This window comes from Sceloporus undulatus, chromosome 5, assembly GCF_019175285.1.
Source record: "Sceloporus undulatus isolate JIND9_A2432 ecotype Alabama chromosome 5, SceUnd_v1.1, whole genome shotgun sequence".
In the NCBI taxonomy this organism is placed as follows: Eukaryota; Metazoa; Chordata; class Lepidosauria; order Squamata; family Phrynosomatidae; genus Sceloporus; species Sceloporus undulatus.
The window spans coordinates 30516240-30540723 of NC_056526.1; the positions used below are offsets into that span (position 1 = coordinate 30516240).

General features: G+C 40.3%; 2 protein-coding genes across 4 annotated transcripts in view; one reads left to right on the forward strand and one right to left on the reverse strand.

The window, feature by feature from the left end:
* Window positions 1-24484, reverse strand: part of SYN3 (synapsin III) — a 1385441-nt gene that overhangs the window by 147273 nt on the left and 1213684 nt on the right. The window lies entirely within an intron of this gene.
* Window positions 1-24484, forward strand: part of TIMP3 (TIMP metallopeptidase inhibitor 3) — a 46635-nt gene that overhangs the window by 4314 nt on the left and 17837 nt on the right. Inside the window, exon 1 of one of the 2 annotated variants that reach the window (XM_042466650.1) lies at window positions 4285-6947. The exons of the other annotated variant lie outside the window; for it this stretch is intronic. Within the exon in view, the coding sequence (XP_042322584.1) occupies window positions 6941-6947 (7 nt within the window). The 5' untranslated portion in view covers window positions 4285-6940. Of the gene's footprint in view, window positions 1-4284; window positions 6948-24484 lie in introns of those variants that run through there. 2 annotated transcript variants of the gene reach the window in all.

The window sequence follows — 24484 nt, forward strand, 5'->3', positions numbered from 1 at the left end:
AAAAGCTGAGTGAACTAGAGTCTCAGCACCAAAGGATTTTATCATCCTAGTTTCATAATGGTCTGAACCATTATGAATCTCCTCCAGTCTGTGCTTGCTTCTGTTCCAGTAAGGGTCTTAAACTAGCAATTGTAAGAACTATGTGGGCAGAAAAGGCATTTGCACCATAAACTGCAAATGCCCTTTCTACCCACATAGTTCCTAACAATTGCTAGTTGGGACAAGTTTTAGGTAGGCTCCAAATGATGTCGGACTGCAACTCCCAGCACCATTGGTTTAGCTGGCTAGGGCTGAGGGGTATTGCCATCTGGTCATATGTTGAGGCTGAATGTTGCCTTCTCCTGATTTAGACCATTTTCAGTATATCATACCAATGCTATTTTGAAGGGAAAATTCATGGACTACATGCTAAACATGCTGTTAGGGAAATTATGGGGGTGGAAGCATTTACAGAGATGTTGAGTAACAGTGGGGTAAACATGGAGGTGAAAGTAACTTCTTTGTAAAGATTGTCACATGTGTAGGCTAATGTGTGTGCACTCTTTCTCTCTAATAGCAGATTAGCGAGTCGAGGCAGAAAGTACTTTGAATGTGTTGACTGTAGCGACAGCCTCACAAGAGATGTAGTGATTTGGGTGTTGAACTAGGAGTGCTGGACTTCACTCTGGGAGACAAAGGTTCAAATCCTTGCTTGGCCTCAGAGGAAGGCAGCGCAAACTTCATCTGAATAAATCTTGCCAAGAAAACCCTAGGAGAGGGCCTCTTGGAGTTGACTTGAAAGCACATAACAAGTAGTGGTTTCATATTGTTTCATGGTAAAACTGATTCTGAAATAAAAGAAAGTGTTTTATAGATATGTCATTGTTCATACTGAGAAATCTACTGTTTATTTAAAGCAGTGATAGATTTTTGTTTCTAAAACACCCCATGCAACTCCCATTTTTTTTTTAAAAAAAAAATCCAGACTCTGAACTTTTCGCCAAGTTCACTTATTCATGTCTAGCTTAAGTAGTATATCAGGTGTTGAAAGCCAAGAAAAACTTCACATATTAAAAAGTACTGGAAAGGCAGTTTTACTTGAGTAATTTTACACTGGAAAATTCTGTAAATGGTATTATACCAGAGGATAAATTTGACTGGCTGAGACAAATCAAAGTTCTCAACTCAAAGTTCACTCAAATATTTTTATTGCTGCCGCTCTTTTTGCTTTGTAAGAGTAGGTGTGTCTGTTCAGGGACAGCTGCCAAAATGAGCTGGCCTTTCTAAGAAAACATAAATGCTTTGGAAAACTATTTGCTTCTATATGAGAAGTGTTCCCATGTAGCTCTCCTTTGCTGAGACATATGAGAATGTATGATTCTGTTAACCATAACTGCTTTGGCCAGTAAGTGACTGGTGTGCTAGTTTTGCTTTCCAGTAAATACAGTACTGTATGTGGGAAAGGAGCTAGCAGGAAGAGTACCACAATGATACAAGCTATTTTAATAATAAAAGCAATATTTTTATGGAGATAGCTACAATGATAAACATTTCCTGAGTATTCACAGTACTTTAGCTATAAAATATTACTTTGCAACTCTTCTCCCTGAACAAGTGACTTTACATATGTTCCAGCCTTCCCTGTTTACAAATGTAGTTGTTCTTATTGTCATGTGCCTTCAACTTGTTTCTGACTTATTGCAACCCTAAGGCAAACATATAATGGCATTTTTAAAAATGACACCTGTCCTTGGGAGATGGGTCTCTGTTTCTTTACTTTTCTACATCTTGCTAAATGTTTGCTAATCTGAATATGAGTATTAATCAGAGAGAACAGCACATAAGGCATTTGAAGATAAATGGAATTTCCGGTATTAATTACAGGTTTTTTGTTGTTGTTTAAATGTGTCCATTAAGTCTGAAGCTGTGGAAGCCCTGTGAAGGACCAAGTTCTTGGTTAAAGCTCCCAGCCTTGCCAGCATCTCTTTAGTAAACATTGCCAGTCTTCTCAAGAGCCAAAAAGAGGAAGAATTAGATCCAAACTTCTAGCTGAAGAGTTAAGTGTTTCCATGGAGATAGGTTGCAGTGTAGTTGATCAGTGTTTAGACAGACTAAACTACATTCTGGTTTATAAAATAAATTGTGTGTAACTAGAAGAAGGGGAGATGGGACATCAGGTTGGCAGTAACTTTGTCTAGCTGCTCAATTTTCTGATGAAATGCATGCTTTAAAACAGCAGTCCTTAAACATCTGGGATGAGTGTTTGAACATTTGAAACCTCTAGTGAGTATTGTGAGTACTTTTGCAAATAGTTGCCACATGAAAGCCTTGTGCATTCACAAAATGCCTACCACAGTGGATGTGGCATGTCACAAAATATCATTTCCCAGAGGGCAAAATACTGTGGATGTAAGAAAAATAACTTGCATGAGAATCAAATTACAAAGCAGAGATAGCATTTGAGTTTTACAGACAAGTAGTTAGCCAGGAACTGAATACAAACAGAGATGTAAGCTGAGTGTTGTTGTGTGCCTTCAGGCCATTTCTGACTTATAGCAACCCTAAGGCAGGGGGGTTTCTTGGCAAGATTTATTCAGAGGAGGTTTGCCACTCCTTCTTTTGAGGCTGAGAGGATGTGACTTTTTCAGGGCCACTCAGTTTCATGGCTGAGCAAGGAATCAAATCATGGTCTCCAGAATCATTGTCCAACAGTCAAACCACTGTGCCACACTGGCTCTTTCCTAGCACAAAATGCAATTTCCCAGAGGGCAAAGGAGTGTGGAAGAAAGAAAAAGAACTTGTATAAGACAAATTCCAAAGCAGAGGTAGCATTTGTGACTTACAGACACAGTTAGCCATGAACAGAGTTAGGCATGATCAAAATGGAGGACATTTTGGCATTATTCTTAGACAGATGGCAGAAATGTATTTGCCCTCGGGTTCAACTTTACTTCTCAGAAGTGTGAACTTGGTCAAGGGACTGTGGTTTTTCTTCACTGCGCATGAGTTTGTAAAAATCACAGCAAGTTACATTGGCCGTGCCTCAGAGGCTTGTTGATATCAATATCATCATCATCATCATCATCACCACCACCACCACCACCACCACCACCATAATAGGCCAAGAAAGGCAGACTTGTTAGCATTCAAAGCACCATAAATACACAAAAAATGCACTTGCATATATTTAATAATAAAAAATAATGAAAAAATAAATAAAAAACAAGGCAGGGGTGTATATATTTGATAATAAAAATTAATGTAATAAAATAAAAAAAACAAGCAATAATGAAATTAATAAAATAAAACAAAAACAAGCAATAATAAAAATTAATGAAATAAAACAAAAACAAGCAATAATAAAAATTAATGAAATAAAATAAAAACAAGCAATAATAAAAATTAATAAAATGAAATAAAAACAAGCAATAATAACATTAATAAAATGAAATAAAAACAAGCAATAATAAAAATTAATAAAATGAAATAAAAACAAGCAATAATAAAAATTAATAAAATAAAAACAAGCAATAATAAAAATTAATAAAATAAAAACAAGCAATAACAAAAATTAATAAAATAAAATAAAAACAAGCAATAATAAAAATTAATAAAATGAAATAAAAACAAGCAATAATAAAAATTAAAGAAATAAAAAAATAAAAAGCAATAATAAAAATTAATAAAATAAAATAAGTATTTTATATTTTTAAAAATAATTTAAAAACCCCAAAAAACTAAGGCAGACCTAATGGCCACTGACTCAGCTTTCCTCCTCCTCCTCCTCTGCCCCAATTCTGCCCTGGGCTAAGTTCAGGCACCCTTCCTCCGGCTCCTTCCTCCTCCTCCTCCTCCTCCTCTCCCCCCTCCTCCTCCATATGAAGGCTGGCGCGCGCACGGAGGGAAGCGGGGAAGGAAGGTGCGTGCGCGCGCGGAGGGAAGTGGGGAAGGCAGGCGCGCGCGCAATGAGGAAGCACCCTTCCTCCAGCTCCTTCCTCTTCCTCCTCCTCCTCTCCCCCTCCTCCTCCATATGAAGGCTGGCGCGCATGCGGAGGGAAGCAAGGCAGGTGTGTGCGCGCGCGCGCGGAGGGAAGCGGGGAAGGCAGGCGCACACGCGCGCGGAGGGAGGTGGGGAAGGCCGCACGCTGCCCCTGGCCCCTGCTGGGGCCTGGGTGGCGTGCAAGCCCTCCCAGTGGGGGCGCGGTGGCGGCGGCGCTTCTGCCGACCGCCGAGGAAGAGAAGGAAGGCGGAGCCGGAGGAGGAGGTGGGTTGGCGCCGCAGCAGCCACGTTAGCGGCAGCGGCAATGGCTGGAGCGGGCCCCCAAACCGGGAACAAGGCACGGGTGGGGGCCCAAACCGGACCGGGACCGGGAGGGGCCCCCCCGAAACCGTGATTGGCACGGGGGCCGCCGGGTTATGGCAAGCCTATGTGCATGCAACACAAGGAACTTTTCAAGGGTGACTGTGAATGGGGGAAGCACTTCTTTCTTGATTAAAAGAAGAACAGTGGTTTGACTGACGAAAGGTCTAAGCAGTTGTGATACAGCAGTTGTGAAAAATGGGCAAGAAGTGGAAAAAATAAGATAAAAAACAGCAGAGCAATAGTAGGTTAGCTGAAAAAAAAAACTGAAGAAGAGGAACACAGGAAGTTGCTTTATCTTGAGTGACACATATCTAGGGCCCAGGATAGATGGGCCAAAAGTGGTGTACCGCCGCCGATACTAGGGTTCCAGAGCATGCAGCACCTGCATGTTCCGGAACCCTAGCACGTCACAGCGGTGGCATGCCATCCACACGGGAGCCACCATGATGATGTAAGTGACGTACCATACAGATGTTGCTGTAAGTCGCTTACATCAGGAGTGCGCCAATGGTGTCTGCACGGCGTCAGAAAAAGAACTCGTTTTTTCCGGATTCTTTTTTGGGCAGAGGGACGCCGTGCCGTTTGGCTGCTGCAGCATCCCTCTGGGGGAAAACTGGATGCCTCCAGCCCACCCTGATGGGAAGCGATGTACCGGGCCTAGGCCAGGATCATCAGATACTTTGACCAGAACCAATACTCTGGGGTGTCAGTCAGAGGTGTCCTCACAAATAAGATGTTTGAAATGGAAATGCTAGAGACTGGACCTTTTGTATTCAAATATGTTGTCTTCCACTGATATTTGATTATTTCTGATGAAGCTAAAATAAAGAATCGTTCAGATGTTTTTCTAGAAGTAAAAATTAATGATGGAGAAGCAAAGATACCTGTTTTAAGGCAGAGTGTTCCTCACCGAACCTGCCATAATGAAGTGTTCATTAGAAACTTTCCAGTGGGAGCTATAATTGAGTATTTAATGTGCTTACAATTGTTTGAATGAAAAGAAAACCATTCAGTTTGAAATGAGACAGTATACACAGTGTTGCTTCAATTGAACAATGTCACTTTGAAGTTCACACTTTAAGCTAAGTGTGTGGGATTTCCCTGTCTGCACCATCTGTTTGATTCCAGTGAGTTGAGGATGTACAGTAATTTCAAGGACAATTTATATATTCATAGTATTGCCATAGGAAAGGTCTTTCCAACAGAGATCAGTAACTGAGGCTGATGGAGTCTTGGCAAATGGAAGGGATTGCTTGCAGCTTAGTTTGAGAAAGGTTTGGCCCATCACTCTTCAGGACCAGAAAAACTAGTCACTGGTTAGTGCTGAACATTTTCCCGTTGTCTTATGGTCATCACTGCCCCTTTAGGATTGCCAAGCAACAATGGTAGGCTGGTTAATGAAGTTACAGGTGGCAGAATTCCTTGTTCTATATAGTTTTTAGAAACAGATTAATTATCTTATGGTTAGCTCTTGGCAACCCTATATGCCCTGACTCCTAGGGGGCACACAGACAACCATCCATTCTTCCCATCCATCTCTCACTTAGCTGCATGAGATTCCACTGGATACATTGACATTTATTCTGTATTTATTCAGTGTTTCATAGTGCTGTGCCCCCTCTTTTCCATTCCTTGGGGTTAGATGGAGGAATCTTAAGGCAAGAGTACTACCTTGAAAGGATGCAATCATATGTTTTCCTCATTTATTAAACTTGGGGGTAATTTGTGCACCTGCAGTTGATACTGAATCTGTCATACATAATGGAATCACAAGCTACCCCTTATACCATCATCCTTGTAACATCACTAAGGCCAAGCAGGGATTCAAACCCTGGTCTCCAGAGTCATGCTTCAGTGTTCAAACCACTATACCATACTGGCTTTCAATTAGAAACTAGTTAAACCTAACTTTGAATTTACAGTTTTTCTCTTCAGCTTCTGTGCATTAAATTACAATGAATAAGAGCAGCACAGTATTTCCCCCCCAAAACACTGATTTTCTGCACTCTGCATTCCTGCTGCTGGTTGGGTAAAATTCCAGACCATGTTAAGAACTGAATTGGAGGTCTCATGCAGCACAATGAATGTTGATTATGAATAGTCCACATTCCTGATGATGTTTACACAAGCCCTTTCTGGAGGGGAATAGCACTTGGAGAACAAAATGCATTAAACAAGGCAGAGAAAGCTGTGATATAAATCAGTTCACTTGATCGTGTTTTTCTAACAACCACTGAAGTGGTGGATAGTAATACTGGGTAGAATATCCCTCTCCTATTCCATGGGACCAGCCTAGTTACAAACATCTTGTTCTTAAATAGAAAGCACCTGCCATACATCCCATGCAAATGTTCTATAGACTAATATTAAACAGCTAGGTAAAAAGCAGGGTATAGTAGAATCTTAGCCGTTTCTACTAAATTATTCTTGGTCAGCCAATAGTTTATAGGTGGGCCCATTTGCTAGCATTATTAATTCTAGTGTCCCATTTTACTGAGTTTTTAATTCCTGCAGCTTATCTTCCCCATCAAACCATAAGATGCTGATTGTTCTCAAGGATATGCAGTAAAACCTGACCTGGAACACGGATTAGCCCTGATGGCCTGTAAGTATGGTCTGTGTAGTATTGTGTATGCCTTTGGAACAGTGGACCTGAGCTCTAGCTGGGGCTTTCTTTCATTTTCATGAGTACTAATCTTACTCAAGTAATCCCTTTAAGAAATGGAGTAGAAAGAAAGAATTCCTTAATGCTTGTTCCCAGCAAGATCCAGTGGAAAAAGGACATTTGGCTGGAAGTGGTGCAGACTTAATTGTGGGGAAACTAGGCTGCATAGAATTAGCATACTGTATTCATGAAAGAAAAGCAGCCAGGACATACTGGGGTGAGTGCATAAGGCAAAACCTACACTCACACCATTTCTGTGGGTATCTCTGCAGATTTAAAAGGCAGGTTTCAAATTTGCCTGGGACACCACTGGATAGAAGGAATATTGTGGAAGTATCATGCTAGGACTTTCATTTGTTCACTGAGACTTTTCATTGCCTTTTATAAGTTAAAGAACAGAATGCAAACTCTTACTAGCTGCCATTCCTAGCTCTTCCCATCTAGTCTTGTTATACCTATGAACAGTTGGAGCATAATATGACTTTAAGAATATGAAAGAACTTTGTGTTCAGGATTTTACTTTATGGTATATTATTTTGGACTGCTAAAAAGTTTTGATAATAGTTGTGGATATGAAAACTTCATTCAAAGTGTGTCAAACCATTGATCTGAAAAGAAACCTCAAAAATAGTTTTGAGTTTCCCTTTCAGTGAAATTTAAATGACAACTTCAATATATCATCAAGGAATTGTAAAAGTACAGGCACGTCTTAAAAAAAGAATAAAGCAACACCTTTATATTTCATCCTTTCTCTGAAAAGTTCAAGATACTAAGCCTAGTTCCCACCCCAACATCTTTTTTTTTTATAAAGTAGGTTTAAAAAAACTGAGACACAGTGACTGCCCCAGTGTCAGCTTTATAGCTGAGTGAGGATTTGAACTTGGGTCTCCTCAGTACGAGCTCATGGTCTAACCCAGGGGTCGGCAACCTCCGGCCTGCGGACCGGATGTGGCCTGCGCAGGCCTTTCGGCCGGCCCCTGCCCACTCCTGCCGCCGCCACCAATTACGGCTTTTTGCAGCTCCGGGCACCGCCATTTTATTTCTCAAAATGGTGGCGAAGTCTAGTGCGACCTTTCCTGTGGTCGCGTGAGACTTCGCCACCATTTTGAAAAACAAAATGGCGGCGCCCTAGAGGCGAAGTCTCGTGCGACCACGAGAAAGGTCGCATGAGACTTCGCTCTAGGAGGCCCGTTGCGGTCGCCGGGGCCCTGCTACAGGGCTCCGATGGTGGCAGCGGACCTGTGGGAGGCCCGATGCCATCGCAGGGGCCCTCCAACAGGGCTCTGGCAGCGACAGCGGTCCTCTAGGACTTTTTTGCTGGCCTCTGACGGGGCTGCCGGCAAAGAGGAGGAGGCCTCCAGCGCTGGCGGCCCCCGACGGGTGGAAGATCCACCCCCGGCTTCAGCCCCCCAGTTGTCTGAGGGACAGCAACCCGGCCTCCGGCTCAAAAAGGTTGCCTACCCCTGGTCTAACCATTATCCCACACTAGTCCCCCCTTCCCCCTCTCCTTTATTTGAAACAGAAGCAGCAAAACTTTTAAGACTAAACTTTCCACTGGCTTCCATGTCATCTGCCTTGGGAAATCAATAACAATCTCCTTCTAATTAGATATGTCTAAGGGTGTAGACATGTTGAGGAAAAATTATGGATCACATTCGAAAGAAGTGATAAAGCTCAAATAGGTGGCATCTACTTTTTCCATACTGTGTATTGAGCTCAGCCACTTAGGAGAGCATTTGGTTTCTCCTATGTTCAGGGACACTTTCATAGCATGGAACTTGGTAGTGGCACGACTGGTGATAATTCTGATTTTTGTTATCTCTGAACAAAGTTATACAAGAATATTGTAAAAAAGAGGAAATTACATGCATGCAACAATGCACATAAACATAGGAGACACATGAGAAATTCATTTTTTGAATACAGTTCTGAGCATCCTCTAGCAGCATGAATGCTGTTCTGGGAGCCATTAGTATTAAAGAAACAGTGGCGGGATATACACCGCCAATTTGGGGCGGTCTGGCCCCGCCCCTTTCCCCGCTGGAGCGGGGCTTCAGTGGCTACACCGGCAGCCGCTGAGGCCCCGATCCGCCGCTTTTCGGGCTGCGGGGAAGCGGCAAAATGCCGCTTCCCCGCAGCCTGAAAAAGGGGTGTCCCTGGGGCTTCAAGCCCCAAGGACACCCCGCGGCGGCGGGGAGCAGAGAAACCCCTTTCTCGTTTAGTCCGCTGGGCGCAGCCTTCAGACGGACTAAACCCGGAAGGAGCTCCGAAATGGAGCTCCTTCCTGCTCCGTGTCCAGGGCGCACTAAGCGCCCTGGCGCGGAGCTACTACGTCATGGACGCGCCGCCCCGTCTAGAGGCGGCGCGGCCATGACGTACTCATGGCGGCAGCCGTGTGGAAGGGCCGCCACCGTTTAGTGCGTGTTCGCCACGCACTAGGGTTAGGGTGTTGTGGAAGCACCGCCCTTTCGTAACCCTAGTGCGTGGCGAACACGCACTAAACTGCCGGTCTGTAACCGGCCAGTGTTTCCAAGCTCTCTATTGTGCTTTTGCTTTGCCCCAATAAAGATCAATGAATCAGCAGTATTTTACAACTGTAGTTGTGAGAATAGATAGATATCATATCCACTTTACGCTCTTATGCCAGATGGGACCTGAAAAAGTGCTACATACTGCCTACCAGGTACTGTAATGGTATTTTGTCGGTCAGTAACAACATATAAATTTAATATTGCAAGTTTAATACTGTTGATAGAGGTAACACTGCTAGAATAGTGTGTAAAACATTTAATTTGACTCTCAGTAGCAGAAAGGTTTAAAATCTTTCAGAATTATGGTTGGGCCGCTCACTGACACTACTGGAGACAAGAAAAAGGAAATTGGGAGAGGAACTGGAAAATTAGAGGGGGGAGAGAAAGGGTTGAATAACAAAACCAGATCTGAAATGTATACCCTGAATAGGATTTAGAATTTAAGAGAGATGCCCTGAAGAACAGTTGGCTTAATCTGGATGTGAACATATCATATATTTTCAAATTTGCCAGGATTTATATAAAGGAACAGAAGTGAACGAAAAGACTTGTGCTAATGTTTAAGTAGTTAACAGCAGCAAGAAGTAGGTTTTCTGGTGTCCGGACAGAGGAAAACCACCAGATGTAGAAAAATAAATGCCTACTACTTTACCGTACAAAAGAGGAAGTGACTAGTGTATGAAAAGGTAAAAGATATTTGAGTTGGAGATCCAAGCGGATATTTGGGTTAAACCAAGTATTCTCTGTGACATCACTACATCCTGTTCAAGGGAAAAATCTTGTGGTTTGGCCCCTTATAGATTTTCCAAGCCCTCTTCTCTCAATTTCCTATTTCCTGCCTTCCTTTTCCAACATTGCTATAAATAACTCCCCCCCCCTTTACTATGACTTGAAATATGTTTTCAGTAGATTAAGCTCCATGGGACACAATGTAGATAAATATGTGGTGGTTATAATCCAATGGATATTTTTCTAGGAATAAATCCCACTAAATGCAAGAAGATTTTCTTAGTAAATGTACATGAGATCATAATTCTGGGAATTGTCGTCCAAAGATAATGTTTCCAAACTCTATACAGTATTATAGTACAGTATGCAGAGAATTAATCTGGAGTACCTTCAGGGCTGAACTAGATGTAATTGTAGCAAGAAGTATTTGTCCTGTTCACTTATTTTATGTTGAACCACTTCTATACTTCCATTTAATCAACAGATCCCAGGATAGTCCACAATAAAAATCCAATGAAACAATACACTGTCCAATGTAATGAAAAGTAAGATTTCAAGGAACAAAATTTAAGAGGCCAGAACTCAAAATGTGAAGGGCCTGAAGGAAAAAAATTATTTGGCACCTAAAAGATAATGTGGTCGATGCCAGGCTGGCCTATTTTGGGAAGGAGTTTGATACATGGGTGCTACCACTGAGAAGACCCTTTCCCTGCTCACCTTTCTGTACCTCCGTTGATATGGCAGGAGCACCTGGAAAAGAGCCTCACTTGATTATTTCAGTGTGCAGGAAGTATGGTACCAAAAAATGTCAGGCCCACAGCCTGAATACACCAGATTCCATCTGATCTTGGAAGCTAAGCAGGGTCAGCTCTGGTTAGTACTTGGATGGGAATACATCAATGAATCCAGATGCCGTAGGCTATATTACAGAGGAAGGAACTGGCAAAACAACCTCTAAGTATTCCTTGCCTAAGAAAACCGTATGAAATGTATTGGGTCACCATAAGTAAACAGGCAACCTGAAGGCACATATCTTGGACCCAAGCTATATAGGGCTTCCAAGGTCAACACAGTAATAGTATTGAGAAACAGATTGGTGGGTCTTACATTAACAGGAAAAGCAGCATCCGTGTGCAGGTCATCATTTTGTTTCCATACCTTACTTTTCTCAGGCCATGCTTTTTGAAACTTTTCTGAATTCTTGGCTCATTTATCACAGCCAGAAGTGGAGAAGAGTGACTGACACAACCTATTCTGTGGGATAAAGTGAGGGAGGGATTTTCAGCCCTCCTCTTCTGCACACAACTTATTGTTGAAGTTAGCTCCCTTCCCCTTTGTACAGAAACAAGATGGGTATGTTAATTATGGCCCTGTTCTACCAGTTTTGGTCTTTATACTCCTTCATGGCTAAAACAGCATCTTTCATTATATTGAACTTTTCCATTACCTGCACCAGCAACTGCATTAGTAAAGATGATCTTACACTTTTGAGCAGTATATGCCCTGCTGCTAATTATTTTATCAATAGATACTTCCAGTAACCAACCCCAAATATGCAGTGGAATCAGCCAATCTGGACATGTGGAAAAATATTTTAGATTTCTAGGCACCATAAACAACATTTCTGGTGACTTGGCATCCTAGTTCCTGGAATTTTTCCAACCTTGAACATTATTTACAAATGCAAGGAGATAAACCTTAGCATCAACATATCTCAGTGACTAAAGAAAATAGGCGTTAGCCAGCAGGAGATTACAGATGGCTCAAGTGTTTCAAGATCTCTAGTTAAACTATAGTTCTCTTGTTAAAGTTCTGTATTTTTATTCCCAATCATTCATAGAATCATAGAATCATAGAGTTGGAAGAGACCGCACGGGCCATCCAGTCCAACCCTCTGCCATGCAGGAAATCCAGATCAAAGCATCCCCGACAGATGGCCATCTAGCCTCTGATTAAAGACCTCCAAGGAAGGACACTCTGAGGTTATTTTTGATTAGGTTATTTTTTAAATCATAGGTCTCCTAGGGGAACTGCTAGGAGATCAGCAGGGGAGCAGAAGATGTTAAGCTATGAGAAATGAATTGCTTTTGTCCTTGTCTGTATTGATAAGCATACAGAAAGTCAAGTATAGGTTTTGTGGAAACTAAACTATGTTTCTCTGTGGACCAAATTTGTGTTTTTATCAAAACAGTTTTCTTAATTTTAGTGGAATACACAGCAAGGGAAGCATGCCAACCCTTTGGTATTTCTGCACAACTTGAACAAATGCCATGCTCACACACACAGCCTTCCTATTTCCATAAACACATTTCAGGGGTGTATGTGTTCCTTAAATCATTGCATTCATCTTGTTTTGCAAAACAGTAATCTAACTCTTCATTACACTCAATAAACAGTTAGCAGTGGAGTCTCTCTTGGACCATTCAGGTGCCTCAACCAGGCCTTGCACGGGCCATTTCAAGTATGGTATTTGCAGCAATAGCAGACAGCACCTGTGTGTATGTCTAGATGGGAATGACATGATAGTAAAAACACTTAAATAAATAGGTTCCTTCTTTTGGTATGTTCCTGAGGTGCTTATTTCCTCCAGTGCCCTATAGTTTAATTTGTGAGGGGAAGAAAGTCTTTTCATCTTGAGAAGTGAGCACTATTTCTCACTTGTTCTTCAAAATTGGATTTGAATTACAATTCTTTCATTTGTAGCTTTTTCTTCCTGTCATGACAGAAATACTAGATGACTAGAAAACAGTAACACAAAACTTGTCTGGACTTCCCTTATGCTTTTAATAACTTAATATGAATAAATCAATGTGAAGCTCATATTATATTTAACATTATATTATATTTAATTATTTTTGTAGAATGTACATCATAGGCAGGTTCATTTTATCTATCTTAATTGATTGTATGTACAGTGCTGTGTAAATTTACAGCACTATATAAATAAAGCTTAATAACAATAAGCTTTTTATAGAATGGAGATATAAGTACCATCATCTGCTATTGCCTGCATGTCAAACTATATAGGTGAATTAGAGTGTATAGGTGCTGGTAGAAAAGTTGATATCTCTAGTTGTAAGTACATTACACATGGCTTTCCCAGCTATTTTTACAACCTGATCCTTCCCACTATTTAAAAGTATCTCCCACATGTATTTTCTTAACTGTGGGATTTTGATTCAACATATATATTTTTCCATTGTCTTCTTTACTCCATTCTCCCCATTTGTGTTTCTGCTTCTTTAGATTGTAAGGCTCCGGGAATGGAATCTGTTGCTTTATCTCTATTGCACAGTGTATATTTATGAACATAATACTGTATATGATGATTATGGTGGGGATTCAATTGGGAATTTATTTCTTACTGGAGTGCTATCCGAAACAGCAATAAGACTGTTGTGTTCTTTTCTGAATAGCAATATGATTTACTTCTAAGTAGACAAGAATAGGATTGTGCTGTCCTTTTCTTAGTGAAAAGCTCCAGAAATGAATAATGAACCCTGATATTACCTGAAAAAAATTAAAAGGAATGGGAAGGCTAAATAGCTTTAGAGTTGAAGTGCTTTCCAAAAGGAACCAGAACATGTAGAAAAAATTGTTTCATGCATTGATAATCAAAGCAAATCTGTAAGAAATGACGATGAAAGTTAAGGGGACAGATATAATGAGCATGAATATGATAGTGGAATGGGGACATGGCTGGGAATGAAAGTTTTGCAGGTTTTATAGGGGTTCCTTGAAGACCTATGAAGCCAGTGTTTCCCTATCCTCAGACCATAAAAACTATTCTTTGGAAAACTGCTTCTAGAATCCCCCAGCCAGCATGGTCTTTTGCCACGTTCCCCTTGGGTATTCTGGAAATTTGATTCACAGAGTCTTTCCAAGCTGTATTCCCCATACCTGTTTTACAATAATTTCATATGTATGGGAGGGAGGGATGCATTTCTATTCCCCACCACCACTCCCTTCTCCTTTTGTGTCGTGTCTTCTTAGATTGTAAGCCTGAGGGCAGGGAACCGTCTGACTAAAAAATTGATGTACAGCGCTTTATAAATAAAGGTTAATAATAATAATAATAATTTAGGGGATTGTTGTTAGCTGTCCTCGACTTGACCTCAGCTCACGATGACTTGTGGATGAGACATCTCTAAACCCCTCTAGCCTCTACTTCTTTGCTCAGGTGTTGCAAGCCCAGGCTTGTGGCCACTCTGATTGAGTCCAACCACCTGGCATATATGTGGGCATCCTCTTTTTCTACTGCTGTCTATTTTTCTTAGCATTATTGTCTTTTCTAATGATTCATGCCTTCTCATGATGTGGCCAAAGTACGACAGCCTCAATTTACTCATCTTGGCTTCCAGGGAAAGTTCAGGCTTGATCTGTTCTGGAATCCATTTGTTTGTCTTTTTGGTTGTCCACAGTATCCTCAGCATCCTTCTCCAGCACCATATCTCAAATTATTTTCTTTCTTTTGGCTTCTTTCACTGTCTAGCTCTCATAGCCATACATGGTGATGGGGAATATAGTGGTTTGGACATTTCTAACTTTAGTGCTCAGTTGTATATCTTTACATTTTAGGATGTTGTCTACCATAATTCTTTCATAGCTGCTCTTTCTAGTCGTAGTCTTCTTCTGATTTTTTGACTGTAGGCTCCATTCTGATCATTGGTGGATATTTTCCCATAAAGAATACTCTACTGTGTATATACACACACGCACACACACTCACACTTATACATAAATGAGAGATTGATTGATTGATTGATTGATTGATTGATTGATTTATATGTCTAGATGGCAAGAGAGGAAGATGAACAAGTCATTCATTGATGTTTCTTGCATGGGTTCTGGGCCCCTGTGAATAAAAAAAGCAGACTAGCATACACACCCTGGTTGGGAGACTTATATGTCATATAGCAATTGCCACATGAAGCCTGCCAGCAAGGGGTGGCATAGCAACCTAGCTTCAGTATTTTGTTTTTAGTTCCAGGCAGAATAGCCCAGATGTTTATTTCTTAACTGATGGAGATTTTCTTTAACAAATGCTTTGGTCTTTGACCTATCAAAGGTGTTGGAGAGAACAATAAGAAAACTCTATGTAAGTATATCAGTAGGCAACACTGAGGTAGTTCTACTTGATGCTCTTTTACAAACTGTTCTGTATGCCTTTGGCCAGGGTTTCCGATGAAGCACAGAAAAATGGCCTCAGTGTGCCTTGTGCACAAGATAGCACAACATAGCAATGACCTTGATGACTTCCTGAACTTGCTCAGCTGCCTGCTTTGCTGTTTCAATCTTATGGCTAATTATTTGGAAAGTTGATTCTTGCCCTTTTCAAACATGCCCTTAATGCTGCACACTGTATGTGAATGTCACCAGAAATTTTTTCCCGTGCCCTGAAGGGTGCCTGAGTGCCACAGCCATGACCCCTGGCTGAGCAGGAGTGAAAGAGCCACTGTACACTGTCTTAGCCAGCTTTTAATTTCTGTTAATAGGTTAATTAAAATTCCGCCTCTCTCTTCAACCTATAGTTATTCTTCAGCCTTGGAAGGGAGGGCACTCTGGAGGATGCAGCTGCAGGGCAACCTTCCCTGGTTACCATGGAAAAGCTGTGAGGGCCAACTCACACTTTACTTTTTTGTGCACAGTTTATGCATATCTTCAGGGTGGGGTGGTTAGGTAAGGTGTACTACTTAAGAAGCCATGTGTGCAGAAATTTAGTTTTAGAAATAGATAACTTGAAAATCTGTACAAGGCATGGATGAGAAAGGGCCAAGATTTCAAGAACATACTTTTAAAGAGAGAGTGCCCCTATCCACACATAGGACCTTATCACATTAGATGAATCTTGCTCAGAAACAAGATTTAAAAGCAAATGCGGGAGGTTTTTCAGACGACATTTGTCCCAAATAGAAATATGAGAAAATAAAGTTAATGGAAAATGGACAAAAACACCTTTTTACTTTCAGGAACTTCCTAAAGGTAAAAAGGTGTCGTTTTTGTCCACTTTCCATTCACTTTATTTTAGTGTTATTTCTCTTTGGGAGAAATGTGTCTGAAAATCATCCCACATTTGCGAGGTTTTTCTACTTCTAAAATCCCGTTTCTGAGTGGGATTAGTTTAGTGTGATAAGGCTTGTAGTACAGAATGTATGTTGTAGAAATGTGTGCCTCTCCTCTAATCTTTGAGATCTTACACCTACTTAACCAGGGTCTGATCCTTGTTTGACTCAAATTTATGCAAAGATTTATCCTTTGGCAAAGTCATGTAGGTTTCAGAAATTATGGTGTGGGGAGAACACCACTGTGGTGTAGTAGTTTGAGCATGGACTCTGTAGATCAGGGTTCAAATTCCTGCTTGGCCATAAAAGCCCACTGGGTGATCTTGGGCAAGTCACACCCTTAGCTTCAGAGAAAGGCAAAGGCAAACTCACATCTTGCCAAGAAAACATCATGATAGGTTCACCTTAGGATTCACATAAGTTGGAAATGGCTTGAAGGCACACAACAACAAAAACAACATTAATTCCAGTTGTAGATGTTTTGAAGCGATATGGAGAGACTTTGATCTGTGACATATGAAAGTAGGATGATTGATGACATGCCATAATGTGGGGACTGGGCTTGCTGACAAGTATCAGATCCCTCACTGAAATCGCTCACTCAGATCTGGTGTCTTTGTCTGTGTAGGCTGCAGCATGTCATGGCATGATATTTGTCTTAGGATTGGAGATGTGTGTGAGGGTAAATCACACTCTAGGAGTTTGAAGAACTGGGTTGTCGTCACTCACCAGCCTGGGTTGAGTCTCTGGCAATGATTATCCAGACCTGTAAACATTTAGAAAATGTCGTATCCAGAAGGCCTCCATATGGTGAAAAAATTAATGGCACCTACATTCTTGCCTGTAAAGGCATGAATATAATTTTGGCTTATTCTTATTTGCTAAGCTAGGGCTGTTTTTTTCTTCAATAGCACAAGAGATATATAAGGAGCTGGAACCAAGAAGGTAGATTTTCCTAGTAACCCTATGAGAAATTTATAACAAAAGCAGAAAGATACAGTCTATGTTTCTTTGAATAAAGGCCTCTTTAAACCCATATGCTTTTAGTTTGAAGAAATTTCTATTAATTTTAGTTGTAGTAAAGAGGAAACAGGGAAAAACTGGCATAAAACTGTTTGAAATAATCATGTCATAATCGTGAACCCAGTAACTATTTCAAGCTTCAAACCTATGTTACATATGTGAGGAACTAGGTCCCAGTTCACAGAACTAGAGTAACATCTCATATGCAAGCATATTTGTACTTAATTTACAGCCTTTTAAAGGCATTATTCTGCACAAGAATTCTTCAAGTGTCAGATGCATTGAAGCTACAAACACAGTACAAATTAAATTATAGGGTGCTTTTGCAGATTTCTAGCAAGAAAAAGATGGGTTTAATTTAAAAGTGCAGTTATTAGCCATTTGTTGCAGGAGTTACACATGGCTTTATGTCAGGGTTATGTCTTTGTATGGAAAATTTGTTCTCCCAAGTATCAACCCACAATTAAGTGGTGTAAATAAAATGTCATTCTTGGCCAAGCTGATGTATTTATAGCTATTTTCATTGCTCTGGAAGTGGGATTGCCTAAGCATCCTAAGCACCTGTTGAGTTGGTGCCAGTCTAGTAAATAAAGAGATACTGATTGACATCATGTATTGAGTGTTTAGTAGTGTAAATCTCCACATATGAAGTTATGCACTGAGTGTGCTATGCAACTCATACATTGAATGACAACATTATATACCCACACCATGTGTGTAACTCAGGTTCCAATACCTGACACTGAATGTGGATGTCCACATTGCACAAAAATGTCAAAACATTTCCGCAGAGGAATTTATGCATGCATAAGATGCAGGCAAGATTCCAAATATTCTAGAAATATTGGAAACAAGTGTCACAACTTTTTCATTAATTTAATATGGTGAGCACTTTGCTGCTATACCACTGAAGTAAAAAGCATTCACATAGCCCTTTGAAAAAGTGACCAACACCAGAAGGAGTGGGGAACCTTTTCAACTTGAGTGGTGGTGGTCAAACTCTAAATCATGTAGTGTTTGAGTTTTGTTTTTTGCCTGCAGTGCTAGGCCCAAGGGTAAGCTAAAGGAATTCAGTAAGCCAGTGGGTAATTCTTTCTGGTTTGGATGTTTCTCCATCAGGCATACCAAGCACAGATAAGTTATGTGCATATCTAACAAAGGGCATGGCCCAGTGAAACAGCTTTCAGGCCTACAGTGCACAGCCCAATGCTATGCAATTAATTTAGGATTAAAATTTTAACAATTTAAATATCTTTTAATAATCTACTTTCTCCATTCACTGAACAAACAGTAGCTGATGGTTCCAAGCCAAATGGGGAAATTCTGGAATTTGCATTCAAACTCACAGGCAGATTTCCTATCCTTCCCTTACCATGTTGTGAAAATTTACTTCTAAAGCAAGGATTCTTTGAAGGATCTTCAGTGACTATGCCTAGTGCTGAAATGCACATTCCCATTAGTAGTGTACAGATTATTTCCCCATGGAGTAAGGCTTCATTAGGGATAGCCAGAATAATGCTCTGATATGCCTGTTCAATGTGTACATTTAGAATTGAGGGGAAAAGTTTGGAGAGGCAGGGCTAGTAACCATCTGGGTAAGATCATAATTTGTACAAAGCATTAAGTATTGGTCTAATCTTGGAGAAAGACAGCGTGCGGAAAGAGTTGTGCATAGGTTGCATCCTAGTTAAGTGTGTGTGTTCCTTTTGGCCTGGACAGCTGCTTAATCTATCATCTTGGGCAGGTTTTCTAATATGCAGGAAAGAATTTGTGGGGCCCACCCAATCCTCCCTGATGTCTGTCCATGTTTCCAAACACCTCTTCTGCTAACTGTGGTAGCTCCTACGTGCAAAAATGTGTGCAAAACATGTGATCAGTAAAGTCTCGTCTCCTTACAGAAATGCTGGCACCCATCCCAGTGGGGTGAGGTTTTGGAGAAAGGAGAGAAGGCCCTCTGACATGCCAGTGAAGAACTGTAGAAAGCATGGGCTCTCACTCTTGCAAAGGATCATACTGAAAAGGTCAAGAAAATGACCCAGTTTTCTATGTTTTTACGGAAAATTAACTGAATGAATGTGGATTGCTTAAATAGCTACCTACCCATTTAATTTTAGGCAGTGGAGAAGACTGTAGGTAGTCTAACTACTTAGGGAACAGTTTATATATGTGAACGACAAGTTTATTGCAAACAGAGCAAGTAAGATACAGGGATTAACTGGTACACACCCTAGAATTTAATGACAATTAATTAAAATTTTAAAAATCTGTATTATTTTTGTATATATTAATAAACCTGTAAGTCTTCTATAAAGAAAAAGTGATGACTCTGAGTAGCTAAATACCAGCCTGTAATATCGTCACACAACCCATCTTTAGCTGCCTTGCCAGTTGTTCTGAAGTGTAGGCGGCAGCATTTGGTGAGGGCTGCCTGATATTTTACTGATATAATGGATGTGGAACAAGTTGCCCTTGCAGACTTTTCTTACCAAATTACACTGCATTGAAAACAATCTTATATTTTCTCATAAGCTTCAATTTGTTTGCCATCTAACTACTCACTAGACACATATGAAACAATAAATATGAGATGCACTTTCCAGCAAGGGAGCAAATGATCCTGCAGCAATAAATTCTTACTGTAACTGGCTGTGCATTTCATTAAAATAGCATACGTTTTCTATTGGGCTTAATTTCTTTCCCCATTGATACTCCTAAAATTTTGGTATGGAGGTTCCTTAGAAAAGTAGTTTTGGAAATGTGAATCTTATCAAACTAAATTTCCCTTCTTTTGTTTCCTTGCAATAAAGAATAAAAATCCACTTTGATCTTGTTGGTAGAATGGAAAAGAGTTTGGCTATGTGTAGCAATAGGTAGTAATTTCATTTTGATTTATCTCAGTGTGCTAAATGGACAGAGGTTAAAGAAAATAGGACCAATCAAATGCTGGTTCAGATTTACAGATATGTTTTCTCATGGGTTTGTGTGTAATGGAGTGAACACAGTGGGTCATTTGTCTTAAAGCATCCTTGCACTAAAATGTCCATGCATGTAAAAATGTACACACTGAGAATTCACATATGCCTTTGCACTTAAAATGTAGATATCCATCTGCCCTTCTGGCAATTCCAAGTTTTGACCACAGCCTAACAGCTTAGGCTGCTTGATTTTGAGCCATATATATTAGGGCTAGGCTGACAGCCATCAGAGAGGTGAAGCACACAATGAGATGTACCATTATTTTAAAAGCACTACAGCCGAGCAACCAGACTATTGTTGCTCGGCTGTAGTGCTTTTAAAATAATGAAGGGTACAATTATGGATAGTACACAGAGAACATGTACCCAATCTCCTTAAAGTGTTGAAAATTTGTTGTACATTAATTTCATTTAGAGCTTTCCGAGGAAGAACAACATCAGTATTGGAAAGACCCTCACCATGGCCCCAACTATCCATATTTCTGCGGAGGCTGAGATATACATAAGTGACTCTGAGCATAAGTATAAGGTGGGCAGGCCTTATACTGGTGAAGTCAGTCCTTCAGATATGTCAGTGTTAAACTATAAAGGACTTTAAAGATTTTCATCAATGTGTCCAGAAGCAGCTGGAACCCAGTACAGCTGTTTTGTCTTTTTTTCCCAAGGGGTTGCATATTCTCTCCATGTGGCCCCTGTTAACATTGTGGCCATCCGCATAGAAGATATCACAGTACTGATATGTTCATAGTGTATGTAACTGTGATGTAACTAAAACACGATCTAGGCTAGTTGGGCAAAGGGATTTCTAACAAAGGTCATGCTAGTTGGACTAGTTGAGCAGATGCATTCCTAACATTAGCAGAGATATGAGCATTCAAGGACAAGCTTTCTGGAGCATGTTGCTAGTTACTGTTAGACAAGTTGTCGAGCTAGATGCTGAACTACAAGATGGTTATAATTAGATGAAACTTTTAGATTGAACTAAAGTTTTCTTGCAGGAGGATCCAGTGAATCTCTTTGGTAGTGGCAGGTGGGGAAAAACCATTAAGGAGGTTTAAAATTGTTATCAGAGTAATTTTAACATAAATATAGCTTTCTTTAAACGATGACTTTGTGGGACAGTTTCTGTCTTCAGCTGAAGACACAAATCACTGTGCAGAAAAAATGTAAGGAGTGAGTTAATGTCTAAAGTCCAGTATTTATTTATTGCGAATTCTGTTACTGTCTGTACTTTTATATCAGAAAAGACTGCTACATAATCAGAAGAACAGAAGCTATAACTGTATTTTTTGTTCATGTGATATATTGGTTGCCACATCCTACTGGGTTACTTTAAACTCAAAGGATATGAATACTGAGTGATATTGTAATAGCATAAATATCTGGTGTGGATGCATTTACAGTAACGTGTACAGTTTTGATTGTTATAACTCAAAAAGGTTGTTGAAAAGGTGGAGGAAAATGAACTAAAATAGTAAGTGGTTGAAGTAACTCCAAACAAAGAAAGATTTGGGGATATTTACTCTGGGGGGGGGGAAGTGAGTAAGTGGGGAAATGACAGAGGTATTTAAACCTATTCCTAGTATGGGGAAAGTGTCAAAACACCATTTCTCCTCTTTTATATAATATACTGGGTCATGCAGTGTAGTACTCCATCTGAGGAGATACCTCAGAGCAGACCATAATGCTCAGTGTGACTACCCGACTACCCTATTCATTTACTTTAAGCCAAAATATTCAGCAAGATGCACAGTGAAACCCCTAGTTTCCCAAGCTTTATTATAACTGAGCCTGCTACAGTGGCCCACTTTATTGATGGGCTAGCCATCTATGGATTCGAGTTCCCAAAGATCAGCATGCCACATATTATTCAGTGATGGCCTATGCATGCAGGTGTGCCAACATGGAAATGCATGTGTCATTTCCCATTGATTAATAATGGGCTTAAGCTCCCATGTTTTTTCCTACCCAGAGATGGGCCAAGAAGAAAAGGGCCCACTATACCAAGCCAAGTATATATAACTGAAACTATTCCATGTGGCTTTCCTATTTACCCCCCTTCCATTTCCTTCTTTCTCTTCTGTTGTTTCCCCAAATAAAATTTTAGATTATAGGGACCTCAAGGAGGTGGACTATACACATGTCTATGAAGTACCATGCATGCTCCTGATATTATATATGTAATGATTATAACAATAATAATGACATTTTGTTACTTTGAATCAGAGAAGTAATGTTAGGTTTCTGCCATTACTACTTGATAGCTTGATCAAATCATACATGGCCATCTGAATTACACATAAATATTTATGTGTAAATGTTTTGTTTCAGTAGCATATGTCTTCAAGTTTCTTGTTGATTCCTGGTGACCCTAAGAATTTCATAGGAGGAGGCAAGGAGGTGGTTTTGCCAGTTCCTTCCTCTGAAATATAGCATACAGCGCATGGTATATGTTTGTGATATCTATCTAAAATTAAAGTTGTTGCCTAATAGTCTCTTAAAGTTAGTTTGTGACCCCTCCCTGCCTCTCCACACAGGATTTCATGGCAGAGGGTTCCATGGAACAGGGATGCATCAGTCAAAGGACTTGGGTCTGATTTCTTGCTTCTAAACTATACAGCACTGTTCATTAGAAAGTTCATTCTAACCAAGAAAAGAGCCAGCATGGTCTGTAAGATATTTGCATATAAAGCTGGGTCTGTGTCTGTGTTGCAGAAATAATCCAGTTTGACACCACTTAAACTGCCATGGCTCAAGGCTGTGGAATTATTGGAATAGTAGTTTTGTGAGACATGTAACCTTCCCTGTCAGATAGTTCCAGAACAACAATAAACTACAGTTCCCAGCATTAAGTGTGGATGCATCCCGAGTACCTCTGGAAATAGGTGCATGTGTCTCCCTTGATGTTTTACAGTGCGCTTCTCAAGGTCCCTGCCTTCAGTTTTTCCTAACCCCATCCTTTTTCTCCACTTGAGAAGCAGAGTCGTATTCCTTTTTTTTTTTTTTTTTAAACTGACATTAGAATTTAGGTGTCTGGCAGAATGATGCTGCAAATGGATCCTTATTCTCCCAGACTGCCTCTGTATCCATGTTGGGCTTAGACACCCCTGCCATCTTAAGCGTATCTAAGAAATATTGCTTAGTTGGAACATCTATTTAGGCTGGTCTTTAAAACAGCACTATCTGAGCATTTCAGTGCTGTATCGATGCTTGATCATGTACCTCTGCTACAGAGGGTACTTTCTCTGTCTGGCAAGTACACTGCTGTATTTGGTTCTGCCTCCTGCAGGAGTAGTCAAGCTGTTACTCTTACTGACAGCTAAAGGCATTATCAGTTCAGCTTTGAACAGAAGAATCCCTGTCACTGAAGGAAAAAAAAACCTCTTCCACCTCGCCAGCTGTGCAAATGATACTATTTGTCTTTGCACGTCATTCTGTTTTTACTATAATAATGTATACTGATTTGCTCTAATATGTCCCTTGAGAAAGGAATTCCTCTTTGCTTTTCGCATAGACTAATAAACTATGGCACAAACTGCACATGGTAGCAATTCCCCATCTTTGGGGAGCCTTCATATTTATTTATTTATTTATTAAAATAGCTGCAACTTTGTGATTTGCAATTGGATAGCAAGGTAACTTTATTGTAGTCATATTGAAAGTGCAACCCAGGTTTCTCTCTTTTCCACCTGCTCCTAAGTTGGGATGATCTGGGATCAGTTGTAGATTTTAAAAATATATCAAGGTGCCATACTTTTAGTTTTAGTTTTTCTTCTCCTATTTTTTCTGTAACACCTTTGTGGGGGAGTGCCCAGCCATACTAGGGAATACTAAGGCATGGTTGGCTCTCCAAAGGTTGCTAGACTGTGCCTCCTGTCAACCTTAGCCAAGTGATGAGGAATGATAAAGGTTGCGTTTCAGCAACATCTGGTGAAAGAAATGCTCCCTATCCCTGTGCTGATATATTCAAGAGAGTTTTCAAATATGTATTCTAGTATTAAAATGCTTTAGTGGTAGCTATTTCATAATCCATTCTGTTCTACTGGAAATCAGGTGAAAAACTCTGCTTGTGTATTAATGAGCTATTGTTCAGCATGGAACTTAGGAGAGGGTCCTATGAGAAGGAAGACAGGGATGCTTACTTATTTTTATTGCTA